A 24177-nucleotide genomic window follows, 5' to 3' on the forward strand; every position below is an offset into this window, starting at 1 on the left:
GTAGTGATGATACTGGTAGTGGTGATAGTGATGATACTGGTAAAGGTGATAGTGATGATACTGGTAAAGGTGATAGTGATGATACTGGTAAAGGTGATAGTGATGATACTGGTAATGGTGATATTGATGGTGTTGACTTTTAAATGTGCTGTTGATGGCAATTGTTGAGGGGTGGTGGTAATATACCTGGAGTATACCTAAGTATTCCTGAAGTATACCTGGAGTGGGTTCTGGGAGTTATTCTACTCCTTAAACCCGGCTTGGGGGCCCAGGCTTAACTTGGTCTAACAGGGTGGACACAGATTTTGAACCCACTATCCACTACAACCTGTTTTGCCCGGTACATTTTGGAGGAAAGTGTCTAATTTGTTTCTCTTTAACATTTCATAATTTTGGACCGACAAAATTTCAAAGCCGTGGACCTCTGGTGTTCTATGATTGTACCTGTGGTATATCTACACTTTAGCGACTATCTTGCGCCTTTCCTACCGTATCTTTTGTTCTAGTATGTTGTTATTTTGCTCTGCAAATTTGGGACATGGCCTTCGGTGTTTCAATATTGAGGGTAAATTTAAATTTTGCCCAGAGGGGCGAGTTTATTGGGCAGCGCCACTCATCTTGTGAGTGGACACACCGCCATAGTGACAGTATTGGGCAGCGTCACTCATCTTGTGAGTGGACACACCGCCATAGTGACAGTATTGGGCAGCGTCACTCATCTTGTGAGTGGACACACCGCCATAGTGACAGTATTGGGCAGCGCCACTCATCTTGTGAGTGGACACACCGCCATAGTGACAGTATTGGGCAGCGCCACTCATCTTGTGAGTGGACACACCGCCATAGCAGCATGTACAACACTCCCCAATAGGAAGAAAACCCGCTGGGTTGTTCATCCTGTCACTTGTACCCAGACACAGGTAGTGTTGATAGCGGTGATTGTAGTGGCACTAATGGTGGTGGTGGCAGCACTTTTCATGATAGTATTCATAGGGGAAATGATGATAGTGTTCTAGCAGTGCTTGTGATGGATAAAATGGTGTTGATAAGTGGTTTTGGGGATTTTATTGATAGTGGTTGTGGGGATGGTGTTAATGATGGGTGTGGGCATGCTATTGATGGTGGTTGGAGGAATGGTGGTTGGAGGAATGGTGGTTGTGAGGATGCTGTTAATGGTGATTGTGAGAATGGTGTTGATGGTGATTGTTGAGATGGTGTTGATGGGGATTATTGAGATCGTTGTGGTGGTGATAATAGTATTGGTAGTGATCTTGCTTGTTGTGGAGTATGGTGATTGTGGTGGTGATGTGGCAGTGGAGTTGATAGTGGTGGTGTTAGCAGTAGGCTGTATAGTGGTGGAGCTGTATGGTGGTGGAGCTGTATGGTGGTGGAGCTGTATGGTGGTGGAGCTGTATGGTGGTGGAGCTGTATGGTGGTGGTCGCTACATAGCTACATAGGTCATAAGGTAGGAATGAAGAAAAAATGGTTGGGCTTTGGCTTAAAAGACAGGAGCTGCAATCTTCCATCACATATTGGAAAAAAGTGTGGTTTGTGGGAGTGAAGGGGACGAATACCAGGGGACTTGTAGTGAAAGTAAGAATGCCAGGAGACTGGCAGGGAAGGAAAGAATACCAGGAGACTGGCAGGGAAGAGAAGAAGACCAGGAGACTGATAAGGAAGGGAAGACCAGAGGCAGGTCGAATGCACCATACAGCTAGTACCAAGTGAATGTTGGTTATGTTTGAGAAAGTAGTTTCATCCTACTTTTCCCTCTCTTTCTGTTCCGTTTTCTTTCTTTCACAGAGAAGGAGTAAGACCTTTACTTTATTCTTCCCACGTTTACTTTTTCTTTGATGCGCAGAATGTGAGAGAAAAAACAGGGAGAAGCACACACACACCGGTGCTCTCTTAATTAACACACAATAAACTATGCAACTGTTTTTCCTCGCCGTCAGAGGACGTGGTGCAGAGCATTGCCGACATCAACACAACAATTAACAACAAAAAGTCGGGGATTTCTAGGCAAACATTGCCTTGACGCTCAGAAATTTAGAGCATTTACATTATGCCAAACTTCAAGTCTCATTGAATTAGTTTTTATACACATTAGTGTTTAAACATATGGTGTTCATCATACTTTTAGTCGAAGACTTTGGCCCAATTGTGGGTGGAAGATTCTTATAGTGTATTATTTGATCTCCAGCAGGCTACAGGCTAGTTTTTGTGGGGACTGTGGCGTTGACAGTTGTTGAATGTTAGGTGTTGTGTATAGACTTCCTGGGTTAAGGTAAGCGCTGTTGTGCCGAGAGATGATGGTTGTTGTAGAGGTCTATGGTGTGCAGAGTTGATGGTTGTTGTACAGGTCTATGGTGTGCAGAGTTGATGGTTGTTGTAGAGGTCTATGGTGAGCAGAGTTGATGGTTGTTGTAGAGGTCTATGGTGTGCAGAATTGATGGTTGTTGTAGAGGTCTATGGTGTGCAGAATTGATGGTTGTTGTAGAGGTCTATGGTGTGCAGAGTTAATGGTTGTTGTAGAGGTCTATGGTGTGCACAGTTGATGGTTGTTGTAGAGGTCTATGGTGTGCAGAGTTGATGGTTGTAAAAGTTGTTGTGTAAAGCGAGTTAGTTACCGTTGGTTTGTATTCTTAACTGTTTGGATAAAGATATAAGGGCGTGCCTGTGAGATTTATAATGAATATTATTGATTGTGTAATGATCTACTCATTAGTTGCTCTTTTTGCTAATGTGGGAATTGGAATATCAAGAACATTTCTTAAATGTGAGTGATACAAACTATAGCCAAAACAAACAAAGCTATTCATCAGAAATTTAAGCTTTTTCTAAAAATATTTTATCTCATATTGTTAAATTAGTGATGAATCAAATATATAATAAATACTATTTGGATGTGGGTGGGGTAAATTCAGGTCGAGGAATGCAAGCATGCGACACACAAGAGCAGAAGCGCAAGGGGGACATTCTGACTCCCTCGCTATCGCCGCCAGCACCTCGGAGCCCAGCTCCTGCTCCTGCAGGATACTGTGATCACACTGGTCACTCTAACCACCGCTGCTGTATGCTTTCCGACTCGTGGGGGGGATAAAAAATTAAATATATCCATATATACAGTTCTCACTAATGTACAAGTTTTGACCTAAGTGTCATGTTTATCGAGTACGCCGTGATGCTGAAGGGTACTGCACATTCATAACAGTGGTATCACATCCCTAAGGGAATACATCTTTTAGAGACACCGCTGAGCCAAGACTAGTAACATGGTTAAGTCAGGGTCTGTAGCGCACACTCGCTCGTACAGCCGCGCTAATGTAGCAGCAATCCTTCTCTCGCTTTGACAGTGTCCGAGAATTATAGTACTATGCACTAGCAAGTGGAGAGTTGCTCTTAATGGCCCCCACCCGTCATGGTTACTTCCAGGGATGGTGCTCTATTATGGTGGCGGGAAGTCTGAGTCGCCGAATAAGAAGGGCGGGTAGGAGGGCCAGTTGTCGGGAAGGGTGAAGTACTCGGGAGATGGCAAGTTCTCACTTTTATCCGCAGCTGTTGATGTCGGTGACGCAGGCGGCGACGGGGCCTTGTGTTGCAAGTCAATGTGTGGTGGAGGAGGCGATTGGTCCTTGTGGTGCAGGTCGGTGTCGGGAGGAGGCGATTGGTTCTTGTGGTGCAGATCAGTGTCGGGAGGAGGCGATAGGTCCTTGTGGTGCAGATCGGTGTCGGGAAGAGGCGATTGGCCTTTGTGGTGCAGATCGGTGTCGGGAGGAGGCGATTGGCCTTTGTGGTGCATGTCGGGGTGTGGAGGAGGCGATTGGTCCTTGTGGTGCAGGTCGGTGTGTGGTGGAGGAGGCGACAAACCCTTGTCTTGGAGGTCATTGTGTGGTGAAGAAGGCGAAGGGCTCCTGTCTTCCAAGTCACAGAGAGATGGAGGAGGCGAAGGCTCCTTGTCTTGCAGACCAATGTGTGATTGAGGTGACAAAGAAGGTTCTTCATTCCCTTTCTCACCAGGGGTTTTAAGAGGTGTCGTACCCGATGAAGATTTTGGCGAAGGACTTCTGTGGTTTATATCGAATGGTGGTTTAGGCGGAGGACTTTTGTGAGCAATATCAAAAGGTGGTTCAGTGTGGCGACGTTCGTGAACGTCGAAGGTAGGTTCAGGTGGAGAGGTTTCCTGATGTGCTTCAAAGGGTGACTCAGGTGGCGAACTTTCCTGTATTACATCAAGTGTTGGCAACATACTGTGCATACAATAAATTTCGTTTCTAGGAAGAGGTTGTTGGTGTATATTTTCTGTTTTAATCTCGGCTTGGTTTATCAACTTCAGATTTCTTTGCTTGACTGGTAACGGTGGCGTTATCGGAGGACTTTCGACATCAAAGAAGATAGGTATTGGTGGAGGTGTTGGTGGGATGTCTTCGTCGTCGTCAAAGAAACGTGGTATTGGTGGCGGGGTTGGTGGCTGCTGACAGGAACTTGAGCGATTGGTCTCAGTCTCAAGCTGTGTCAGAACTGGCAATTGGCTTTGCTGATTCATTGGTGGTGAGGAGCTTGGTGTGTCCTGGTGGTGAAGCGTCTCATTCTGGATTGCAGCACCCATTACTGTTGACGACTTCTGGGAATGTTCTGAATGGTCGGATTCCGGTATATCGTACTGCGTTGGGGATTCGGAAGAGTCTTCGTTGGGGAAATGTGGCAGAGGAGGTGAAGGTGACATATTGCACAAGAATAATAGTGAGCTGTCGTGTTGTGATGTGCTCGCGGATGAGGAGGTATTTTGACTTTCATGTGGTGACTGGGGCGTGAGTTCTAAGTTTGGTGATAATGGAGGAGCAGAGTGAAGACTGCCGGGTGGAGAGTAATGGTTCTCGTACTGAAGCTTTGCCGGAGAGAGAGTTATGGCACCCTGTTGGCTCACAGACGAGGAGGAACCCCTTCGACATACGTGTGAAGGAGAGGCGACAGAACCCCGCGGGGAGGAGGCAGAAGAATGCTGTTGCAAATCATTTACGTAAATCCATCTACAGTCTGGTGGAGGGGATGGCGACTTTTTTTGCTGTGAACACATTGGTGGGAGGCTGTTTATAAGATGAGTAGGTGGAGAAACAGGAGAGCTGCAACTTAAGGGTGATCGTACTGGGGTGTTTGGATGAGGAGTGGGTGTGACATCACAACGGAAATCTGGAGGAGGTGAAGGGGATGTATGATGCTCGATATACATGGGTGACGTTGGTGATGAGAAAGTGTCGTGTAGATCACTCTCTGGTAACACAAGCACCGTCTCCTTGTACTTAGTATCACGCAATGGAAGAGTCGAAGCTTCATGTCTAAAATCAGGAGGTGGTGATGGTGAGGCTTCATGCTTGAAGTTGGGTGGAGGTGAGGGTGATATTTCGTGCAGGAATTCGTGAGAAGGTGATGAGCTGGTGTTGCTGGGGCTACTAGGTGGTGCTGGGAAGCAGCTCGGCCACTCCATCTCCTCCAGCGGCTTGTAGGTTTCCTTCATAACCTTCTCACTTAGAGAACTTTTCGTATCCTCGGCCTCTTCCTCCTCTAACTGACTCATTTTCGTGATGCTCCATGTTGGACTATTGGCTTTATCTGAGACAGGGCTCAGTGGGGGCTTTTTGTCCTCCTTTTCTTTCAACTCATTCTTTTCCTTCCTTGGACTGAGTAGTGGAGGGGGACTGTGTGTCCCATTTGATAACCGAACACCTGGATTGTGAGCTCCATTGGGTAGTCGAAGAACGGGCAGACGTCTCACTCCATTATGCTGACACGATGAATTGTTTCTCGTGCCATTGTGAGCAAACCGCCTTCGGCCACCAACGTTGAGTGAAGGCTGACGTGGATGGTTCCAACCGTTGATAAGAGCAGCGAGTCTACTTAAGAGTGCAGCCAACCCCGGGGGCCCGTCGTCCTCCCGGGGGGCGTATCGTCAGACCGTTGTCTCAAAGTCAACGTCTATGCAGTCAGGATACTCTGGTGGCTCTGGGGGAGACTCGTGATGGCCGGGTGTCAACACCTCCTCACTACAACCATTAGTTGCATTGCGAGCTTGTCGAGTTTTCCATAATGTCCAGCCCCACCAACCTGAGAGTACAGAGATGCATCCGACAGCCAGACCAAATGTAAGCCAGAGCCACGGAGACAGCGCCATGAGACACGTCACCACGGCTTCATCAGCACCCGATGGGCAGTGCCACGTCCCGTCACAGAAGAGTGAAGCACTGATACATGCATGTACGGCAGGACACTCCGTGGCACATCTAGTTGCCAGCCAGCGTGGTGCTGCCTCCACCCAACGGATATCAACTGCCTTGTGTTGTTGCTGAGAAGACTGTCCCGAGAGGTAAGCCGGACGACTCAGTAACACCACAACCAAAGATCTTGCTGCTTCCCCAAGATAGTCCAGTGACAGAGGCTCGTTAAAACCCTCCGAAAAGACATGGACTGTCTCGGCAGCCCCAGGAGACACACACACTGCACTGAGAGGTCTTGGATTGCCTGGCTGGTACACATGTAACTCTGAGCTCTGGCACTCCGCAGGGGCTACAGAGTCGTCCGATGCGACTAGGTGACCATGAGCTTCTACCTGCAAGCCTCCTCTGATGGCCTTGCCAGGGACAGACACAAGTAAGAAGCGGTTAGCTGTGGGCTGAAGGAGCCAAGGGTGTCCTCTACATGGTCCAGGAGGAGGTCGAAGGGCTAGACTTAACGTACCAGCCTCTCCTGTAACTATTCTATCCTCTTCACATGCTTCTATCTCAACAAACTCGTATTCCAGTTCAAAACTAAAATGTGAGAAATCATCAAAAACATCCATTCCTACGACAGTGAAGGTAATAGTAAGAGAGGCAGAGTATGAGAGTAAGGTTGCTGGTAGGTAGAGGCCGTGACATATGCAGGCCTGGGGTAGCTCTACGCCTGACCAGGGCCACTCTGAGACTTCCAGACGTGCACCTCGACCTTCCAGGGCGTTGGGTCGCCCACACGCTTGCAGTGGCGACTCTCGTCCTGGACACGAAGAATTATGAGCATAAAAGTATATAAATGTGATCCTGACTGCCTCGTTTGTTTTACCTTGTAGGCTATATTTACATTTCAGCCTCGTCGCTCCGAACTTGCCATAAAGCAGGTTATTAGCGGGCGAGGCGAGGAGGCCCTTCTTACTGCGTTCACTGTTAATATGTCTGTCACAGGGCTCAGGAAGATTGAGCGCCGCAGCTCGAGGACCCGCGTATACAAACTCATAATGGAGTCGAAACTCAAGGTCTGCCACTGTTGAGGGTAGAAGGTAGTGAATGGTGAGTGTTGCATGAGACATTGATGTTAGGTAACTTTCTTGCGATCCACATGGCCGAGTTCTGTTTCGCCCAGGGCCGAGCTGTTCACGGTGACAAATCCTTACCCCCAGTGGCCCACATGTGTTCTCCAGCACCTCTCCTTCAGCCTCTGCTCCTTCCATCAGCGTCACTCGTGTCCGACAGTGAGGTCCATCGCGTGAAGGAGGTTGTGTGTAGGTGGACTTCAGGCGAGTAAAGAAAAGCCAGATGACCTCGTCTGGCCGCCCACGGAATTTATAAGCACATTTACTATCTCTTGGCAGCGAGTGTGCCACGTTCTCAAAATGGCCTCGTGCTGCTTCAAAACTAGAAATAATAAACTCACACTCTTGGTCAGCATACAGAAACGAATTTTTAGGTACAAAAGCAACACCAACGTCTAATTCGAACCCAGGATGAGTGCCTTCGGATGAATCAAAGTACAAATTGTCAAAGGGGGAGGTCTGGAAGACAAGTAAGAGCTCCGCCCCACTGGCTGTAATGCGAGGCACTTTTCCACCACCACAGAAACGCATCAGCAGTCGTCGACTCTCTCCCTGAATTTCATAGATGCTGAGTGTGTCCCCTACGACGTCACAGTCGCCATCCAACCACAAGTGCAAGTTGCCATCACAAGCGGCGTCAGTATGCTTAATGTGGACGCGACCTCTCTGGGGCTGACCTACACTCACCAGCGCGTGGCGGCCGTGAGGAACCGTGGCTTGTCTGATCACGTACTGGCACGTAACATTACGTGGGTAAATGCCAGGATAATTGGGAGACTGCACCCGACATTTTCGACGGTCACAAGAATCGAAAACTCGATCACACACGGTTCCTGATCGTGCCACACCCAGGTACTTGGCACTGTTCCAAGGTCCATATCGTACAATTGATTCTGCCTCCAGCAGAAACTTGTACATGAGACGCAGTCGTACTTTCTTCTCTCCAATCGTGTGTTGTTCAGGTAGCGGGACCTGGAGTGTGACGGTGACTGTGCTTGTCTCACTATAGTAAACATTATGGTCACTGCTTCCCCCGCACCAAAAGCCGCCTATGTGGGGCCGGTGAGCCTCGTTAACTGACAAGTGCCCTTGGGGACACCCGCAGACGTGGTGGGACTTGAAAGACCCCAACGCCAAGTCTCGAAAGACGAGTTGCACCAGGTCGCCGAAGATATCCCCCGCCGCCACGAAGGTCATGTAACAGGTGAAGGGAGGTTGCAGGGAATTGGACTCGTGCAAATCGATCTCATAGCTTCGGCCCACCTCACCGTTGTATGTCACATTGCATGCTGCAATACGAGAAAATATTTATATTAACCCAGCGAATATAAGTAGGTCGTCAAACAAAGATATTTACTTCCGACAGCAGATAGAAGAGACAATGATTACAATAAGAAAAATAGCACATACACATAAACAAACAGGAACTCATTTACCGGTAGTAGGGTACTTAATTGGGTAAAGAATTAACTAACAATCAAGAAACAGAAAGTGAGATATCGTAAACAGGCCCACAAAGGCAAGTGCTAAAGGTAAGTTCCCATTTCTTATATATCGCAAGTAATCTGGCTGATGAAAAAGAGTATTCTGTGTAACTTTTCCCTATGATACAAAGCTGACGAGGAAAATCACGACAAACAAAGACTGCAGCAGCCTCCATAATGTCTTGGATAAGTTACACGAATGGTCGATCCTAGATTTCACTCCAATTAAGAGCAATGTGTATGAAAACGGGAATATGGAGGCCAGAGGATCAATACGTAATGAAAGGAAGGAATCTACTATAGTCAGTGAGAGACAGAGATCTTGGATTATATATAACAGAGAATCTACCTCGAGAGGTGTATCTTGTAGTTACAGGTTCGCTATAGGAAGGGCAACCTCTAGGTACATAATCGCTTAATCGCTATAAGCCAGTATACACAGGCACCCTACAAGAAGAATGAACACTAGGTAGATGTTATAGGAGGGAAACTTGTAGGTACACGCTCACTATTTAACAGAAGGAACTTCTGCTTACAGGATCCATAAGTATGATAAACTTATAGATACAGGATCACTATAGCAGGGACATTTTACATTTACTGAATCACAAGCACAGAGGGCAACCTACATATACAGGATCACTGTAGTAAGTGCAACTTACATAAATAGGATCATAATAGCTAGGCCAATCAATAGATGAAAAATAACTATTTAGGTGTTGCTAATAACTATAGGAAGGATATCTCATAACTGTAAAAGAGGTAGTGCATAACTATAGGAAGGGGTATCTTATATCTGATGGAGAGCTAGATTATACTACAGGAAGGGTACCTTATAACTGTACATAGAGTAGCTTACACTTGTACTGTACGTACCGGTATGAGGTACGATGGGTATAGGATCACTATAGCAGGAGAACATATGGTTATAGGATCACTATAACAAGAAACGATATGATTATAAGGTCAGGTCAACGATATAAAAAAGCAGGGACATTCAGGGTAGAGATTCATATAGTTTCAGGCTCACTGTAGCAAGTTATTAAATTTATGAAAGGTTATATAAGGCACGAGAATTCTGTATGTGCAGATAGCTTCAGCAAATGTAGTTTAGCAGCACATTCTCTACAAAAAGGAAGATCAACAGGTGTAGGGTAACTACAGGGAAAGAAACTACTAACACAGGATTACCATTAACCCAATGGATACAGGATCAACGGGTACAGGTCTCCACCTGAGGGAAAAACATACGGGTACAGTTGGGCTTCTCATCCGAGCCGTCGCCACAGTCATCCTTGCCATTACAGATGCGATCCTTGGGTATACAGCGGAGGTTGTCGCAGGTGTACTCGCTGGGGGGGCAAGAGCTGTGAGCGGCGACGCCCCTCGTGACTCCCGCCATCAACAACGCCGCCGCTGCCGCCGTCACCACCACTACCACACCTGCCGCCGCCGCCACCACACGCCCCAGCAGTCTCCTCACCATCACACATCGCCACACCCTGCAGCAGGCAAGATAATGTCACTCTTAGAATTGTCGCCATAGATTTACAAGAAGTTGAATCTGTTTTAAAGTATATTCCTAAACAACATCCAGTGGAGATAATTGTAATCAACCTATGTACCGGCGCCGGCGAGAAACAATGGGCAGAGTTTCTTTCACCCTATGCCCCTGTTACCTAGCAGTAAAATAGGTACCTGGGTGTTAGTCAGCTGTCACGGGCTGCTTCCTGGGGGTGGAGGCCTGGTCGAGGACCGGGCCGCGGGGACACTAAAATGCCCCGAAATCATCTCAAGATAACCTCAAGATGTATAGTAGATGGTAGTAGACCTAAGTTTAATAAATATAACTTGATGCAGAATCCTGAAACATTTTGAAACGTTCTTCATCTTACTTCACTCTCCCACAGCAGGAATGGTATATCTCAGCATCCTGTCAGCCCCCTTCAGTTTCTCTCATTAGGGTTCGTATATCTCGCCTCACTCTGCGCTTCCAGTATGATTGGTATATGTGAGGTCTATCACGGAAACCCTGACTTTTTTCAGCATTAACTTCTCAGTGGAGATTGGAATTTCTATTTCGTGACAGTAAGATTGCCGGACATATGCTATCGATTTTCATGCTAGTTGATGAAATCACGAATGTTTATATCATTCCTCCCCCATTGTACGTGGCAGCTGCCGACTCTCATATGAGATAAGCATTCGATAATACGAATGGTCTATATCGGCCCATGATCCGTGGCACCATCCTGAACGAAATGTGACCCATCCCATCTTCTCCCCTTGGTTCGTACCCCTGTCCCACCTTCTCTCCTGGGTTCCCTCCACTCTCCCACCTTCTCCTCTGGGTTCGTACCCCTCTCCCACCATAAACGTTACCCCCACACCCTCCGCCAGCTCCCATTGTGCAAGCAAAACACTCTTCTCCTTTTCCATCACAATTTACAAAGGCACAAGGTAACAAGACGTCTTTCTCACCCTCCTCTCTCTTATAAATCTCAACCTCTAGCACCCTTGGTTTAAATGTACGAGAAGAATATTTAAAATTATTCGCCATTGCCGCTCTCTGCCTCCGCACCTATATTAAACTTTGACTCAGCTTACCACTGAGGTCCTGCCATACGTTCTCTTTCATTAATCTCAGAGTTTGCCTAATATTTTTTATCCATTAATTCTTTTGTCCGTTTTTTTCGCCACTCCGCCGCCCTGGCTGTAATGACTCACATTGTTACCACTGTACAGCCAGGTACACTGTCCGGTCATCCACCGCGAGCTCCACTGGAACAATACACTACTGGAGACAACCTCCACGGGAGCACTGTAACTGTGTACTCAAGCCATGCCTTCACTAGAACATAGTAATCATAAACAGTCTCCTCTGGATCAGTATAGTTGTGGCCGTCCTCCTCTACAACAGTACAGTTGCAAACGTTCTCCTCTACAACAGTAGAGTTGCAGACGTCCTCCTCTGGAACAGTACAGTTGCAAACGTCCTCCTCTGGAACAGTATAGTTGCAAACGTTCTCCTCTACAACAGTATAGTTGCAAACGTCCTCCTCTGGAACAGTATAGTTGCAAACGTCCTCCTCTACAACAGTAGAGTTGCAGACGTCCTCCTCTGGAACAGTACAGTTGCAAACGTCCTCCTCTACAACAGTATAGTTGCAGACGTCCTCCTCTGGGACAATGTAATCACGACTGCCTCCACTAACTCTACCATGGTTTAGCTCCGGGATCTATATTCCTGACAGCCTTCTCTTATTCACGCTATTACCACCTGACGCAATCATCAAGGACAGTTAGTGTGTGTGTACTCACCTAGTGGTGCTTGCGGGGGGGAAAGGGGGGGGGGGGTTAGATTTGATTCTTTGGTCCCGCCTCTCTCTCAGTTCCCGCCTTTTCTTTCTCTTAGGATTGTTGTACTTCTCAGCATCCTCTTCCTCATCCTCCTGGTGGTGTTCCACCTCTTATGCCTTCTCTTGGCCCTGTTCCACCTCTCCACCACTTTCTCATCTTCCCCCTCCAGGCCCTCTCCCTCCACTACCTCCTTGCCTTCCAGACTAGCCAGGCGGGGTGCCGGATGTGTCCCGCTCAAGATACACTGTACTCAGCTCTCCCCACACAAACACGGAAAGCATCAGGAAGCCAAATGCAATTTATCCTCAGCCTCCGGTGCTTGGGGACGGCTCGGCACGGTAATGTTTGTTTATAAGCAGGACTATAGAGCTCTGGGAAAAACCTGAAGATCTGAGTTTACTCTAATATTCCATTTCTCATAATTACATGTTGACTTGCATGGAGCACTTACTTTGTGGCCTAGTAGGGGCCCCCTACCAACCTGTATGGTACACCATGCGACCTAGTAAAGGCGCCGGGCTACCAGTCTTGGGCAAGGAGCGATGTGAGAAGATGCCTGACCAAACTATATGAAGTCTCATAGGCTCTACTTGGGAGCCTTGAGGTACTTGAACGGTGCCAGGAGCTGTCTGCCATGTGTCTTCAGTGCCACCTCAAGCAGAGGAAGGCACTTTAGAAGGAAAAATTATTATAATATGAGATTTTTCTCGTTAATTTCACCCTCACACATTTTAATTTGTTGTCACCGTTGAGTTTTGTATAAATCACTGGCCGAGGGAAGGAAGAAGGGCCGAGCGACTTTATCATAAGGACGTTTATGGGTGAATAGAGTTTTGATAATGAAATGTATAAAATTTCCGAGAAGGCTGTATAAAAATTTGGAACCCCCGAGAAGAGAGAGGAAGATACGAACCGCAATAGCTTCAGACCCCCGATATATATATATAAGAGGGAGTAGTGAGAGGAGCCGGAGCCTCAGGTTCATCCTTAGTGTTAACATAGACCAGCTCATCGAGATCAACACTTGGACAGAGTCTTAGAGAACAACGTTATAATAGCACTTTCCCCGGGTATTAGATTTAGAGTCGTTGTTTGGGGGACTCTCACTTGGGCAAGAAAATATTTAAGGCCAGCGACATGCTTCTCGGGAACACCCTTCCTTCAGGTAAGAAAAACGTTGGAAAAGCATTGGGCTTATTAGTGAAGTTGAGTTAGAAAGTTATAATTAATGACTCGACGTCCAAGGGAGTGACGTGAAGCGAGAGTAGTGATGGTGTTGTGGTAGTGGGTAGTGCTGGTGGTCATGATAGTGGTGGATTTTATGGTAGTGATTATCGTTATGGTAATGATGGCCACGAAATTGGTGGTGGTGGTGGTAGTGGTAAAAGTAGTGAAGATAGTGGTATAGATGTAGTGGTGATGTTTACTGATATAAACAGTATGATGAGTGAAAAGATATATATATATATCTTCATCAGGTATTTAAAATGACAAACATTTTGGAGTCACAAGCTTCATCATCAGTGTTAAAACGATAATACATTCAGGATATCGCAAGATTAACTAAAAACCTTAATATATATATATATATATATATATATATATATATATATATATATATATATATATATATATATATATATATATATATATATATACCGAGAGGGACCCGAGAGCTGCAAGCTTTCTTTTCCAGCGCCTCAGTGTGGCGATACAGAGGGGAAATGCGCACTGCATCCAGGGTTCCTGCCCGCCATCTGAGGAGCTGGAGGAACTCGACAACCTATGATAACCATCTTTGTAACCCATATGTAGCTCCTTTTTTGTAACAAAGTTCAAATAAAGTAAATATATATGTGTACATACAGAAGAATGGGGGTGGTAGAAGATAATATTAGTGTTCAGTGAGAAACCACAAGGTCTCCTCTGAATACTTTTTATTTTCTTCTCCGAGGCTATGGGTCCCCACATTGGCACCAGAGGTGGTACCCTCACAAACTGTTATATATATATATATATATATATATATATATATATATATATATATATATATATATATATATATATATATATATATATATATATATATATATATTATGTACTCATTAAAAAAATAAATAGTAAAAATCAAAACTCTAAACCAAACTAAATGTAAAATCAAAGACTTAATGTGTACACAATAAAATAAAAAGAACTCAACAACACACTTCAGAAAACATGACAATGAACAACCCGTCCTCGGCCAAGTTCTTTAAAGCTGCTGCCGACCTCTACGACGCATTCACCAATTGTAACGTATTGTTTTAATTTAAATATTAATATAATTATACAATAAAGTTCTACGTATAGTTAAGCATAGGTTAGGTGTTTAAGCTCTGTTGGCGATTATTTTGGATTTGAAGTCCGTGGGTGAAGCACTTACAGAGTTGCGACTCGAGCAGAGATCAGCGAAGCACTATTTGAGAAAAGTTCAAACGTCATCAGTTGTTATTCGTGTGTAAACCGTTTTTTTTTATTCATAAACAGGAGTTTGATGTCTGGATTAATGAGCATTTGGCCTTTGTTGATGAGAACTCACTGCAATTCATGTAAGAATAACTGAGTCGATGACTCTGACCTGTTCATCTGAGGTAACTCAGGTTTCATTCAAAAGAATGAGACGCTTCCTAATATGTCAGCCCGTCCTCGCATACAAAGATCCAAGCTCGCTAATCCAGCCGCCAAACCCGCTGTTTATGAATACAAAGCGGTTTATACACGACTCACAACTGATGACGTCCGAACACTTTCAGAACAAGTGCTTCGCTCACATCCTCTGTTCGAACCACAATTCTATAAATGGTTCACCCACGTACTTCAAATACAAATAATCGCAAACAGAACCTAAAAATTGACCTAACCTATGCCTAATTACACATAGAATTTTTACGTATAATAATATTAATTTATAAATGAGAACAAACCAATTTTCAATACATAGTATTTTAAAATTGACGAATGCGTCTGGGGAGGATCACCGCTGCTTTAAACAGCCTAGTGTGAGGACGGGTTGAATATGTTGAGTTAAAACGAAACCAAATACGAAGCAGAAGAGCGAAATCGCTGTAAGTGAATGGGTCGCCATTATCCTTCCTGTGATTTGTAATAACAGAAGAAGCACATTACCTAAGAGGCAGACCAGTAAGGTAAGTGATACCTATATGCTCACAAATGTGGTGTTTAAAGTTTCGTGAGGTATTTACTACATATCGAACGTTATAGTTCGAACATTTAAACAGGTAACCAACACCAGATCTGAATTTAAAGGGTAGTGGAGCTCTACGCTTTAAATAGCTTCCAATGGTGTTGTTAGTAAAACACGAATTGAAAACTAATTTGTGGGTAAGCATGTCTAAGAATATTCCTAAGTTTCTTCATAACATAATAACTAACAGAACCAAGGAACGTTTGAACACTCACTTCTGTGAGTATATGTATTAATCTCTCTTTCTGAATTACACACACGAACTTTTCTTCACATTTCCTATGCAAATGTCGTTTAAACCATATATTTGACAAATTTGTTCTTAGTAGCGGAGCAGGAGGAGAAGTGGGGTGGAAATGTGCACATGTAAATACAGTAATGTTCAGTTTCCTCCTCTAAGGAGGTCAGAGGAGAGAGACAGTATCTATCAACCTAGTTTTGGGAAGTTGGCAGGCGGCAGCTGGCTCATATCATGTTCGCTTTAGTAGACGAGCACAAATTGCAATTGTTTGCTGGAGTTTGGTATTAATCTTTGTGCTGGGAGAACATCTGGAGAGCTTCAGTAGAGGGCACAGTGGACTTAGCTGCTCAAGGCACAGCTTTCACAGAAATATGAACCATTTTATATAGTCGCAATGGCTTGGCGCTTTATCCTGATAGTTCCCTTCTCTTCCATGTCCGATCACTTGGACTGGACGGTAGAGCGACGGTCTAGCTTCATGCAGGTCGGCGTTCAATCCCCGACCGTCCAAGTGGTTGGGTACCATTCCTTTCCCCCCGTCCCATCCCAAATCCTTATCCCTTCCCAGTGCTATATAGTCGTCATGGCTTGGCACTTTATCCCTGATAGTTCCATTCCCTTCTCTTCCTTTGTCAAAGGTCCATCACTGAACAGGTCACTTCCTCTCTCTAGAGGAAGTTAATGACCTCTTCCCACAGCAAGTACTTCACTCCAATCTACACCAGATACGGGATGGGTCCTCAATGTAAGTACATTATTCCGTCGTTGCCTGACCAACCCGTCCTCTTAAAAATAACGTCACTTTTGGCTCGTATGCGCACTATGGCCAAATTTGGACGTAGTTTGAAATGAAATCGACTCACAAAAGTGACGTTCTGTTCCGTTTTCTATTTGAGTCGCCCGGCGTACGCGCAGAGGTTATGAGAGGACACTTTAAATTAACGTTTTTCATAACGTTTTGAAACTTTATGAGAATTTCCTGCCCACCTAACCTATCAGAGGACCCTTAACTTACTGTTATGGAAAAAAAAATCCCAAATTTATTTAAATTTTTTTTCATTTTCAAATTACGTCCAAATTCGGCCATACGGGTAAACGGCCAAAAGCGAAGTTGTTTTTAAGAACACAGGTTGAGGCCACCTGAGTGATACCTCAATGTGAGCTCTGCTCATTGTATATTCTGGAAACTTAAGTGATTCCCCGGAGCAAATGCTTCACCCCATATTTAGCGAATACGGAGGGTCTTCCCCAGCAGGAAATGTTTCCCCCTATTATTAATGGTCATTGAGCGAACCCCATAACAAGTGCTTCGCTCCATCATCGCAGGAGGTCATCAGTGGCAAAGCTTATTCAGGAGTATTTTTTGCGCTACTAACGATGGTCACTTCCCTCCGCCACTTCCTTCTGGCACTTACTCCCTCCCTGTTTATCTTTTATGTCTTTCATACCGCGCAAATTCTGGGGGGATCCAGAGTAGGAAATGAATACCATATATTACCAGGAGGAACCGTGAGAGGCAGGGAGCGAGGAAGTAAGTAAGGAGGAGGATGGAAGAGCAGATGGAACGATGCTGGGAGAGAGAGTGAGTGAGAGAGAGAAACCTACTGTAGAAAGTTAGCTACAGACAGAAGTGAAAGTGAAGGTACATTAGCAGGTACAGTGAGAGTACAAAGGTACAAGTGAAGGTACAATAGCAAGTACAGTGAGAGTACAGAGGTACAAGTGAAGGTACAATAGCAAGTACAGTGAGAGTACAGAGGTACAAGTGAAGGTACAATAGCAAGTACAGTGAGAGTACAGAGGTACAAGTGAAGGTACAATAGCAAGTACAGTGAGAGTACAGAGGTACAAGTGAAGGTACAACACAGGTGCAGTGAGAGTACAGAGGTACAAGTGAAGGTACAACACAGATACAGTGAGAGTACAGAGGTACAAGTGAAGGTACAACAGCAAGTACAGTGAGAGTACAGAGGTACAAGTGAAGGTACAATAGCAGGTACAGTGACAGTACAGAGGTACAAGTATAGGTACAATAGCAGGTACAGTGAGAGTACAGAGGTACAAGCGAAGGTACAATAGCAGATACAGTGAGAGTAGAGGCAAAAGTACAAGTGCATGACCTGAGAACATTTGCTGCTCTGCGAATGAGTCGAAGGAAAACATATTTTGAATATTATTGTAAATTATCGTCTTAATCAGAAGCATGTCGTCCAATTTTTGCAGTTTAGATAAAACACGAAAAATAACAAGTAATTTCCCCCGAGGCAGGTTAATTAACATGTAAATCGCATGTGCTTATTGGAAATGTATGTTCATGTAAAATGTTGCAATTTGTCAGTGTTAGCCTAAACGTTTTCACTCCCTTTTTAATTTGTTGTTTTTTTAACTAAAAATAGTGTGTACCAGGAATTGTGTTGTTGTTCCTAATGAAGTTCCTAAAGAGTTGTTATCCTACATCAGCTCGTTTGAAGCTTGACCCAAGAGACTCATTCCAGGCCTGGAGAGAAATGGTTCGGCATGTTCCCTTTCACCAAATGCCTCTGTTCACCTAGCAGTAAATAGGTATCAGGGAGTTAGGTAACTGTTGTGTGGAATCCTACGAAGGTTCAGTAGTTCGATCTTGGGGGAACCTCATATATATATATATAATATAATATATATATATATATATATATATATATATATATATATATATATATATATATATATATATATATATATATATATATATATATATATATATATATATATATATATATATATAAACAAAACGAATAATTATTTAATGATCTTTATTGATAATTTTCACTTGAAATAATTTAGATTTAATAATAAGATACAATCATGTTTGGCACAGATAAGAGATAACTGTGTACCTGAGTCGTCATAAAGTCATTTGACTTAATTTCACGTGTATTTGGAGCATGTGAGAAAAATGTTCCAAATACCAGTCTGTCTATGAATGAATATCTAAACGAGTGATGTGCTTGTGAATGGCACAACAGTATGAAGTTTGTGATTGCTGAGGTTTTCCAAAGGTTGAATGTGAGCTCAATTCCATGTGATAAACTGGTACCAATTGTGTGACTTTGAGATCTCTCTCCAATAAGTACTCTCCATTACTCCTATAACCCGTTCTTGAAGGAAATCCTTGCAAAAGAGTGATAGAGAGAGAAACAATGGCTGCTGAGCAGATGTTGATGAGATTAACTGGAACTGCAGTTGTTATATTTGCCAGCAGCAAAGGTTTGGTTGGAACCAGGATGTACTAAATCTCGTCATGGTATAGAGACCCACAACTTCAGCTCACGCTGCATGTCCTGTAGGCTTTAGATCAAATGATGAGCAAATGCCTAATTCTGAGCTTGCAATTTCATCAGGACCGTCAGCATCATTCGTAATGAAACCTTGTCTTAGTTTAAACAACCCGAGGAAGAGGGGAGGAGGGAGAGAGCACACACTAGAAACACGACTATAAGGAGCTTGAGGACCCCCCTCCCCCCTCCAAGGGGGCACGAATCACCCCCCCCCAAGGGAGCACGAATCTCCAAGGGGGCACGAATCACCCCCCCTCCAAGGGGGTACGAATCAACCCCCTTCCCCCCCTCCAAGGGGGTACGAATCACCCCCCTCCCCCCTCCAAGGGGGCACGAATCACCCCCCCTCCCCCCTCCAAGGGGGGCACGAATCACCCTCCTCCCCCTCCAAGGGGGCACGAATCACCCCCCCCTCCAAGGGAGCACGAATCACCCCCCTTCCCCCCCTCCAAGGGGGCACGAATCACCCCCCCTCCCCCCTCCAAGGGGGACACGAATCACCCCCCCTCTCCCCTCCAAGGGGGACACGAATCACCCCCCTCCCCCCCACCAAGGGGGCACGAATCACCCCCCCTCCCCCCCACCAAGGGGGCACGAATCACCCCCCCTGAAGCTTACTACGCAGAATTGACGGTCGTTACCAACTTGTTTTTGGGTTTTGGTGTAACATGGCCATTTGCGGAAGTGTTATGGAGCCTCGCAGGTGGTGGCGGTGATGGTCACACACAGGAGTCTGCTGGTGCTCGGGTTCACACATTGTTACTGTCGTGTTTGTGGCAAGGAAAACGTCTCTTGAGGCCAGGTTTGTGAGCCTTGTGTAGGGTTCGATGTGCTTGTATTGCGGTACACTTTTGTGTGGTAGGATGGTTAAGTTGTGGTGAAGTGAGATGGTTGTGTTCAGTGTGGTGGTCTGAGGTGGTTATGTTGAGGTGTGGTGAGGTTATATTGCTCAGTGTTGTATATTGTGTGCTGTGCTGTATAGTGTACTGTGTTGTATGGTGGGCTGTGCTGTATATTATGCTGTGTTGTATATTATGCTGTGTTGTATGGTGGGCGAAGCGTAATACACTGTTGTAGAGTAAGGAAAACAAAAGCTAATCTTAAACACACAAATGGCCTATTACAATATATGTTTTCATCGTGTACATACAGTAATGTGTTTCTCTCAGAAAGTACACGTAACGCAACATAGGAATGGTCGACGCGCTGGCAACATGACCCCTCATAACACAACTTTTTTTTTCTTTTTATTTGTAAAACAAATTATATACAGCATAAAAGGCATCGAAGCAGCAAAAACGAAGCATAATCGCTACACCACACACCAACATACACCACCCGCCAAACACACACCGAAACTACGACGTTGGTACAACGTTCGAACAAGTTTTAACACCTCCTAACCAGTTATAACAACCAATATAGCAAGTTGTAACAACGTTCTAATACGTCATAAATACGTTAAGCCAAGATGTAACAACTTTATTACAAATTGTAACAAGCGGAAAATAAAGACAGTTTCGGTTTGTGTTTCCAGGGCATAACCCAAAAAGGCCACACAGAACATAGATAGTAACATCTCACAGGAAAGCATATCTTGAGGTTATCTTGAGATGATTTTGGGGCTTTAGTGTCCCCGCGGCCCGGTCCTCGACCAGGCCTCCACCCCCAGGAACCAACACCCAGGTACCTATTTTACTGCTAGGTAACAATGAGCATAGGGTGAAAGAAACTCTGCCCATTGTTTCTCGCCGGCGCCTGGGATCGAACCCAGGATCACAAGTCCCGCGTGCTGTCCGCTCGGCCGACCGGCTCCTCATAGACTAACAAGGAACACAGAATGACAATAATACAGATAACAAGGCACACAGAGCAATTTAACATAAAATTGAAACAAGAAACAATAACAAATTTCATTGGAATATACACAAAATAAAGTTGCACAGCCCAGATGGAGCGCGCCAAAAGTGTCAGTAACGACAAAAGGGTACAAAGAAACAATTAAACCAAAGGTGAAAAAACTAAACAAAAAATACATATATATCTGAACAGGCCCACGCAGGAGCCAGAAACAAAGACCCACAGCACATACTCCCACACAAAAACACGCACCCGTGCACGCAGGCACCGGGAAACAAAAACACACACACACACACACAAGAACTCGCAAACAGACAAACACCCAACCACACAGACTACTCATACTTATCCGGGCATTCCTGCTCCAGGAAACGTAAGCAGTAAGCCTCCCAAACCAACAGCGCGTCATCAGAGACCAGACGGCCAGGAGACGCACAAGGCCGAGGCATTAAATTCGGTTCCCCGGTGACAAAACCCCGCACCCGCGGAACCCAAATAGACGAAGAGTTCCACGGGTCAGGTCATCAAAGCCTCACCTAATAGGACGAGTCCCATCATACACTTCCCCGAACGGTAAGACGACGAGGAAGGGCTTCTTCCTATGGGGCCTGTCACAGGACTGCGCACTGGGAGACACACCATGCAGTGCTACATACGTGACGGAGTAGCACCGGTCAGAGATAGTGACGGTACCACCGTCCCCAGAGAGAGGAAAGGAGCGCCCATCGTAACGGGCCAAGGAAGTCCTTATAGACAGCAGGGGAGTTAAAAAAGTGCTCGATGGGTGGTAAGCAGTTGGAGCCAGTACACATCGGCAACACGGACACGTAGCATATCTATGAGGACAATCTCAAGGGCCAGGTAAGACGCACGTCCAGAAAATTCCAGACCCACGGTCTCAGAGCGGTGAATAGGGAGGGGGTGGTTCCCCATGGCGCCGACGCAACAACATCGCTCTCCCACACGGAACGCCTAGCCTCTGTGCTGTATAGTGTGCTGTGTTGTATGGTGGGCTGTGTTGTATATTGTGTTGTATGGTGGGCTGTGCTGTATGGTGGGCTGTGCTGTATATTGTGTTGTATGGTGGGCGAAGCGTAATACACTGTTGTAGAGTAAGGGAAAACTAAAGCCAATCTTAAACACACAAATGGCCTATTACAATATATGTTTTCATCGTGTATATATAGTAATGTGTTTCTCTCAGGAAGTACACATAACGCAACATAGGAATGGGTAACATGCTGGCAACATGACCCCTCATAACACAACTTGTGGATGAGTGTTCCGTTTAATTGTGTTTCTAGTCAGCAGGGAGAATAGTGAAGTTTCTCGACAGATACTTTATATTATTGAGACACTACTCAACATGTCAACTATTCTCACGTAATCAATATATTGTAATCAACTAACACGTCAACCACTATTACAACAACCACAGTAAAGTCGTCAAATTAATGGTGTACACGTTCCTTAACTTTCATATGTTCTGACCACATTCCTAATATCTTATTGAACGTGTTATTTGCAAACCTGTAATGTCTGTTGATTCTGGAAATGTTAAATATGTACAAATTTGTTATGACTGGGGTTGTCGGATAGCACACCCTACAGAACTAATGGTATTCAAACGAGCCAAAATATTTGCTCATATACAATGTTTATTATTAATTAAATAAAGTTTATATATATTCAATAATTTATTTAATTATTATTTTGACAAATTAATGTGTTATTGAACAATTCCTTACTGACTCTAAGTGCAGACTTCATGATGTCTCACTTCAGCTGAGAACGACATCTGTCGAGACAAAATTATCCTAAGTTCGTAGTACCAGTTAACAATCTCTTAACTCGATTGTTAATCGACTTGAGAATGGTCCAGGACGGAACGAAACGTCGTCGTCCCTTCACATTCTAGTGTGTGGTCTGGTCATTATCCAACTTATCCTTCAATGGAAAATCGTGAACAGTGATATAAATTAAGAAGTTTTTAGCACTATTACATCATTTGTACTAAATTTATAAATACTTCACATGCACGTCAATGGTTGGCCTACAGTCCGCCACCACATTGTCAAACCTCGTCTGTTTCGTTAGTGTTTGATCGTGATACCATAAAAACTCTTATAATTTAACAAACTGGTATTTAGGACTTTAATTGTTTACATCAGATAATATATTTTGCTGTTAATTACAACAAAATCTATTCCTTATCTAATGGAAAAATTACTGGTTCAAAAATTAGATTTTCCAATTATTTTATCCAATACCGGTTTTCATGCCTAATGTTTGGGAAATGTATTTCATTACCGAAGAGTAACTTTCATTCCCACCTCTTGCGGGAGGTAATGGAGCTCTCTAATTCGCCAAGAATATCTCGGTGTAGCCTTCGTCAAAAGGTTTATTTTCCGTAGTGTAGGAGCCCAGTAGTCCTCGGCCGGAACCCTCGTCCTTTTAGTACCGGAGTCCACAAATCGTTATTCAGAATCCTCATTCCTCATAGTGTATAAGCCCTGTATTCCTCTCTGAATTTTAACTTGCATATGAAATGTAGCAGTGAATCTTTCCTCTGATTTAGGGGTCGACAGAGTGTTGTAGACGCTGACGTGATCTATCAGCGTGATAATGTTCGCTTGCTGCTCTGTCTGCAATGTTATCTTAATGTTGTGAAAGGAAGATATCCATTCTTCACAGTCACGACACGGAAATCATTAAACCTGAAACAAGAAAAAATATATAATCGTTGCGTGGTGGAGGAGCAACTTACAGACGACAGATAAGGCCATGAAGCCAACACTGACGCGACCAAAGGCAACAAGAGGGCGCGAGGTACTGTGATGACGGAGATAGAACGCGTCTCCACCCTTCATCCTGCGGAGTTTCACCACGCCACCACACCTGTCCGGCAGCCCACATGCACACCTTGCTGGGGGAGCGGAGCTTCTTTCTTTACCTGAGGCAGGTGTACGACTACAGCACCCGCTGAAGGAGAATATTTATCAGTCTACACCTGCAGAGAACTTCGCCCGGTGTCAGCTAAAATTTGCCGCCTTCACTAAAGAGCAGAGTTAATCTATATGGGAGCGGTGAAACCCACCGGCTGTGCCTACATGAGAGAGCACGTTCACCAGTCCTCGATGATGGCCCTTGTCTACATAAGCTCTGCCTAGAGCCACGTCCCCCAGGCTCAATTTCTCTAATAGTATTTCCAAGAACACGAAGTGCTTTCAGCCTTTCTGTCGTCAAGGTGTGAGTGAACGCAACCCAAGTTTCCTGATGTGGCGGCAAATACGTAAGTGTACTGGTGTGGTCAAAGTAAAGTTAAATGACC

The 24177-nt window shown here is 44.8% G+C and overlaps 2 protein-coding genes and 1 long non-coding RNA gene across 4 annotated transcripts in view; 1 reads left to right on the forward strand and 2 right to left on the reverse strand.

Annotated features, from left to right (window-relative positions):
- Positions 1-3449: 3449 nt before the first annotated feature.
- Positions 3450-5576, reverse strand: LOC123746216 (uncharacterized). Its single transcript, XM_045727542.2, has one exon. It carries the CDS (start codon positions 5574-5576, stop codon positions 3450-3452), a length of 2127 nt encoding a protein of 708 aa, XP_045583498.1.
- Positions 5577-5948: 372 nt separating this feature from the next.
- The window catches only part of LOC123746340 (uncharacterized), a 68996-nt gene continuing 50767 nt past the window's right edge, over positions 5949-24177 (reverse strand). The window contains exons 2-3 of the mRNA XM_045727792.2: positions 10076-10326; positions 5949-8629 (exon numbers count right to left, since the gene is read on the reverse strand). Of these exons, the coding sequence (XP_045583748.1) occupies positions 5949-8629; positions 10076-10310 (2916 nt within the window). The 5' untranslated portion in view covers positions 10311-10326. The remainder of the gene's footprint in view (positions 8630-10075; positions 10327-24177) is intronic.
- LOC123746177 (uncharacterized) overlaps positions 15239-24177 on the forward strand; it is a 271456-nt gene continuing 262517 nt past the window's right edge. Inside the window, exon 1 of one of the 2 annotated variants that reach the window (XR_011225152.1) lies at positions 15239-15369. This is a non-coding gene — a long non-coding RNA (uncharacterized lncRNA). Of the gene's footprint in view, positions 15370-19712; positions 19789-24177 lie in introns of those variants that run through there. The other variant, XR_011225154.1, reaches the window with a different exon arrangement.

Source organism: Procambarus clarkii, chromosome 80 (assembly GCF_040958095.1).
Source record: "Procambarus clarkii isolate CNS0578487 chromosome 80, FALCON_Pclarkii_2.0, whole genome shotgun sequence".
Lineage (NCBI taxonomy): Eukaryota > Metazoa > Arthropoda > Malacostraca > Decapoda > Cambaridae > Procambarus > Procambarus clarkii.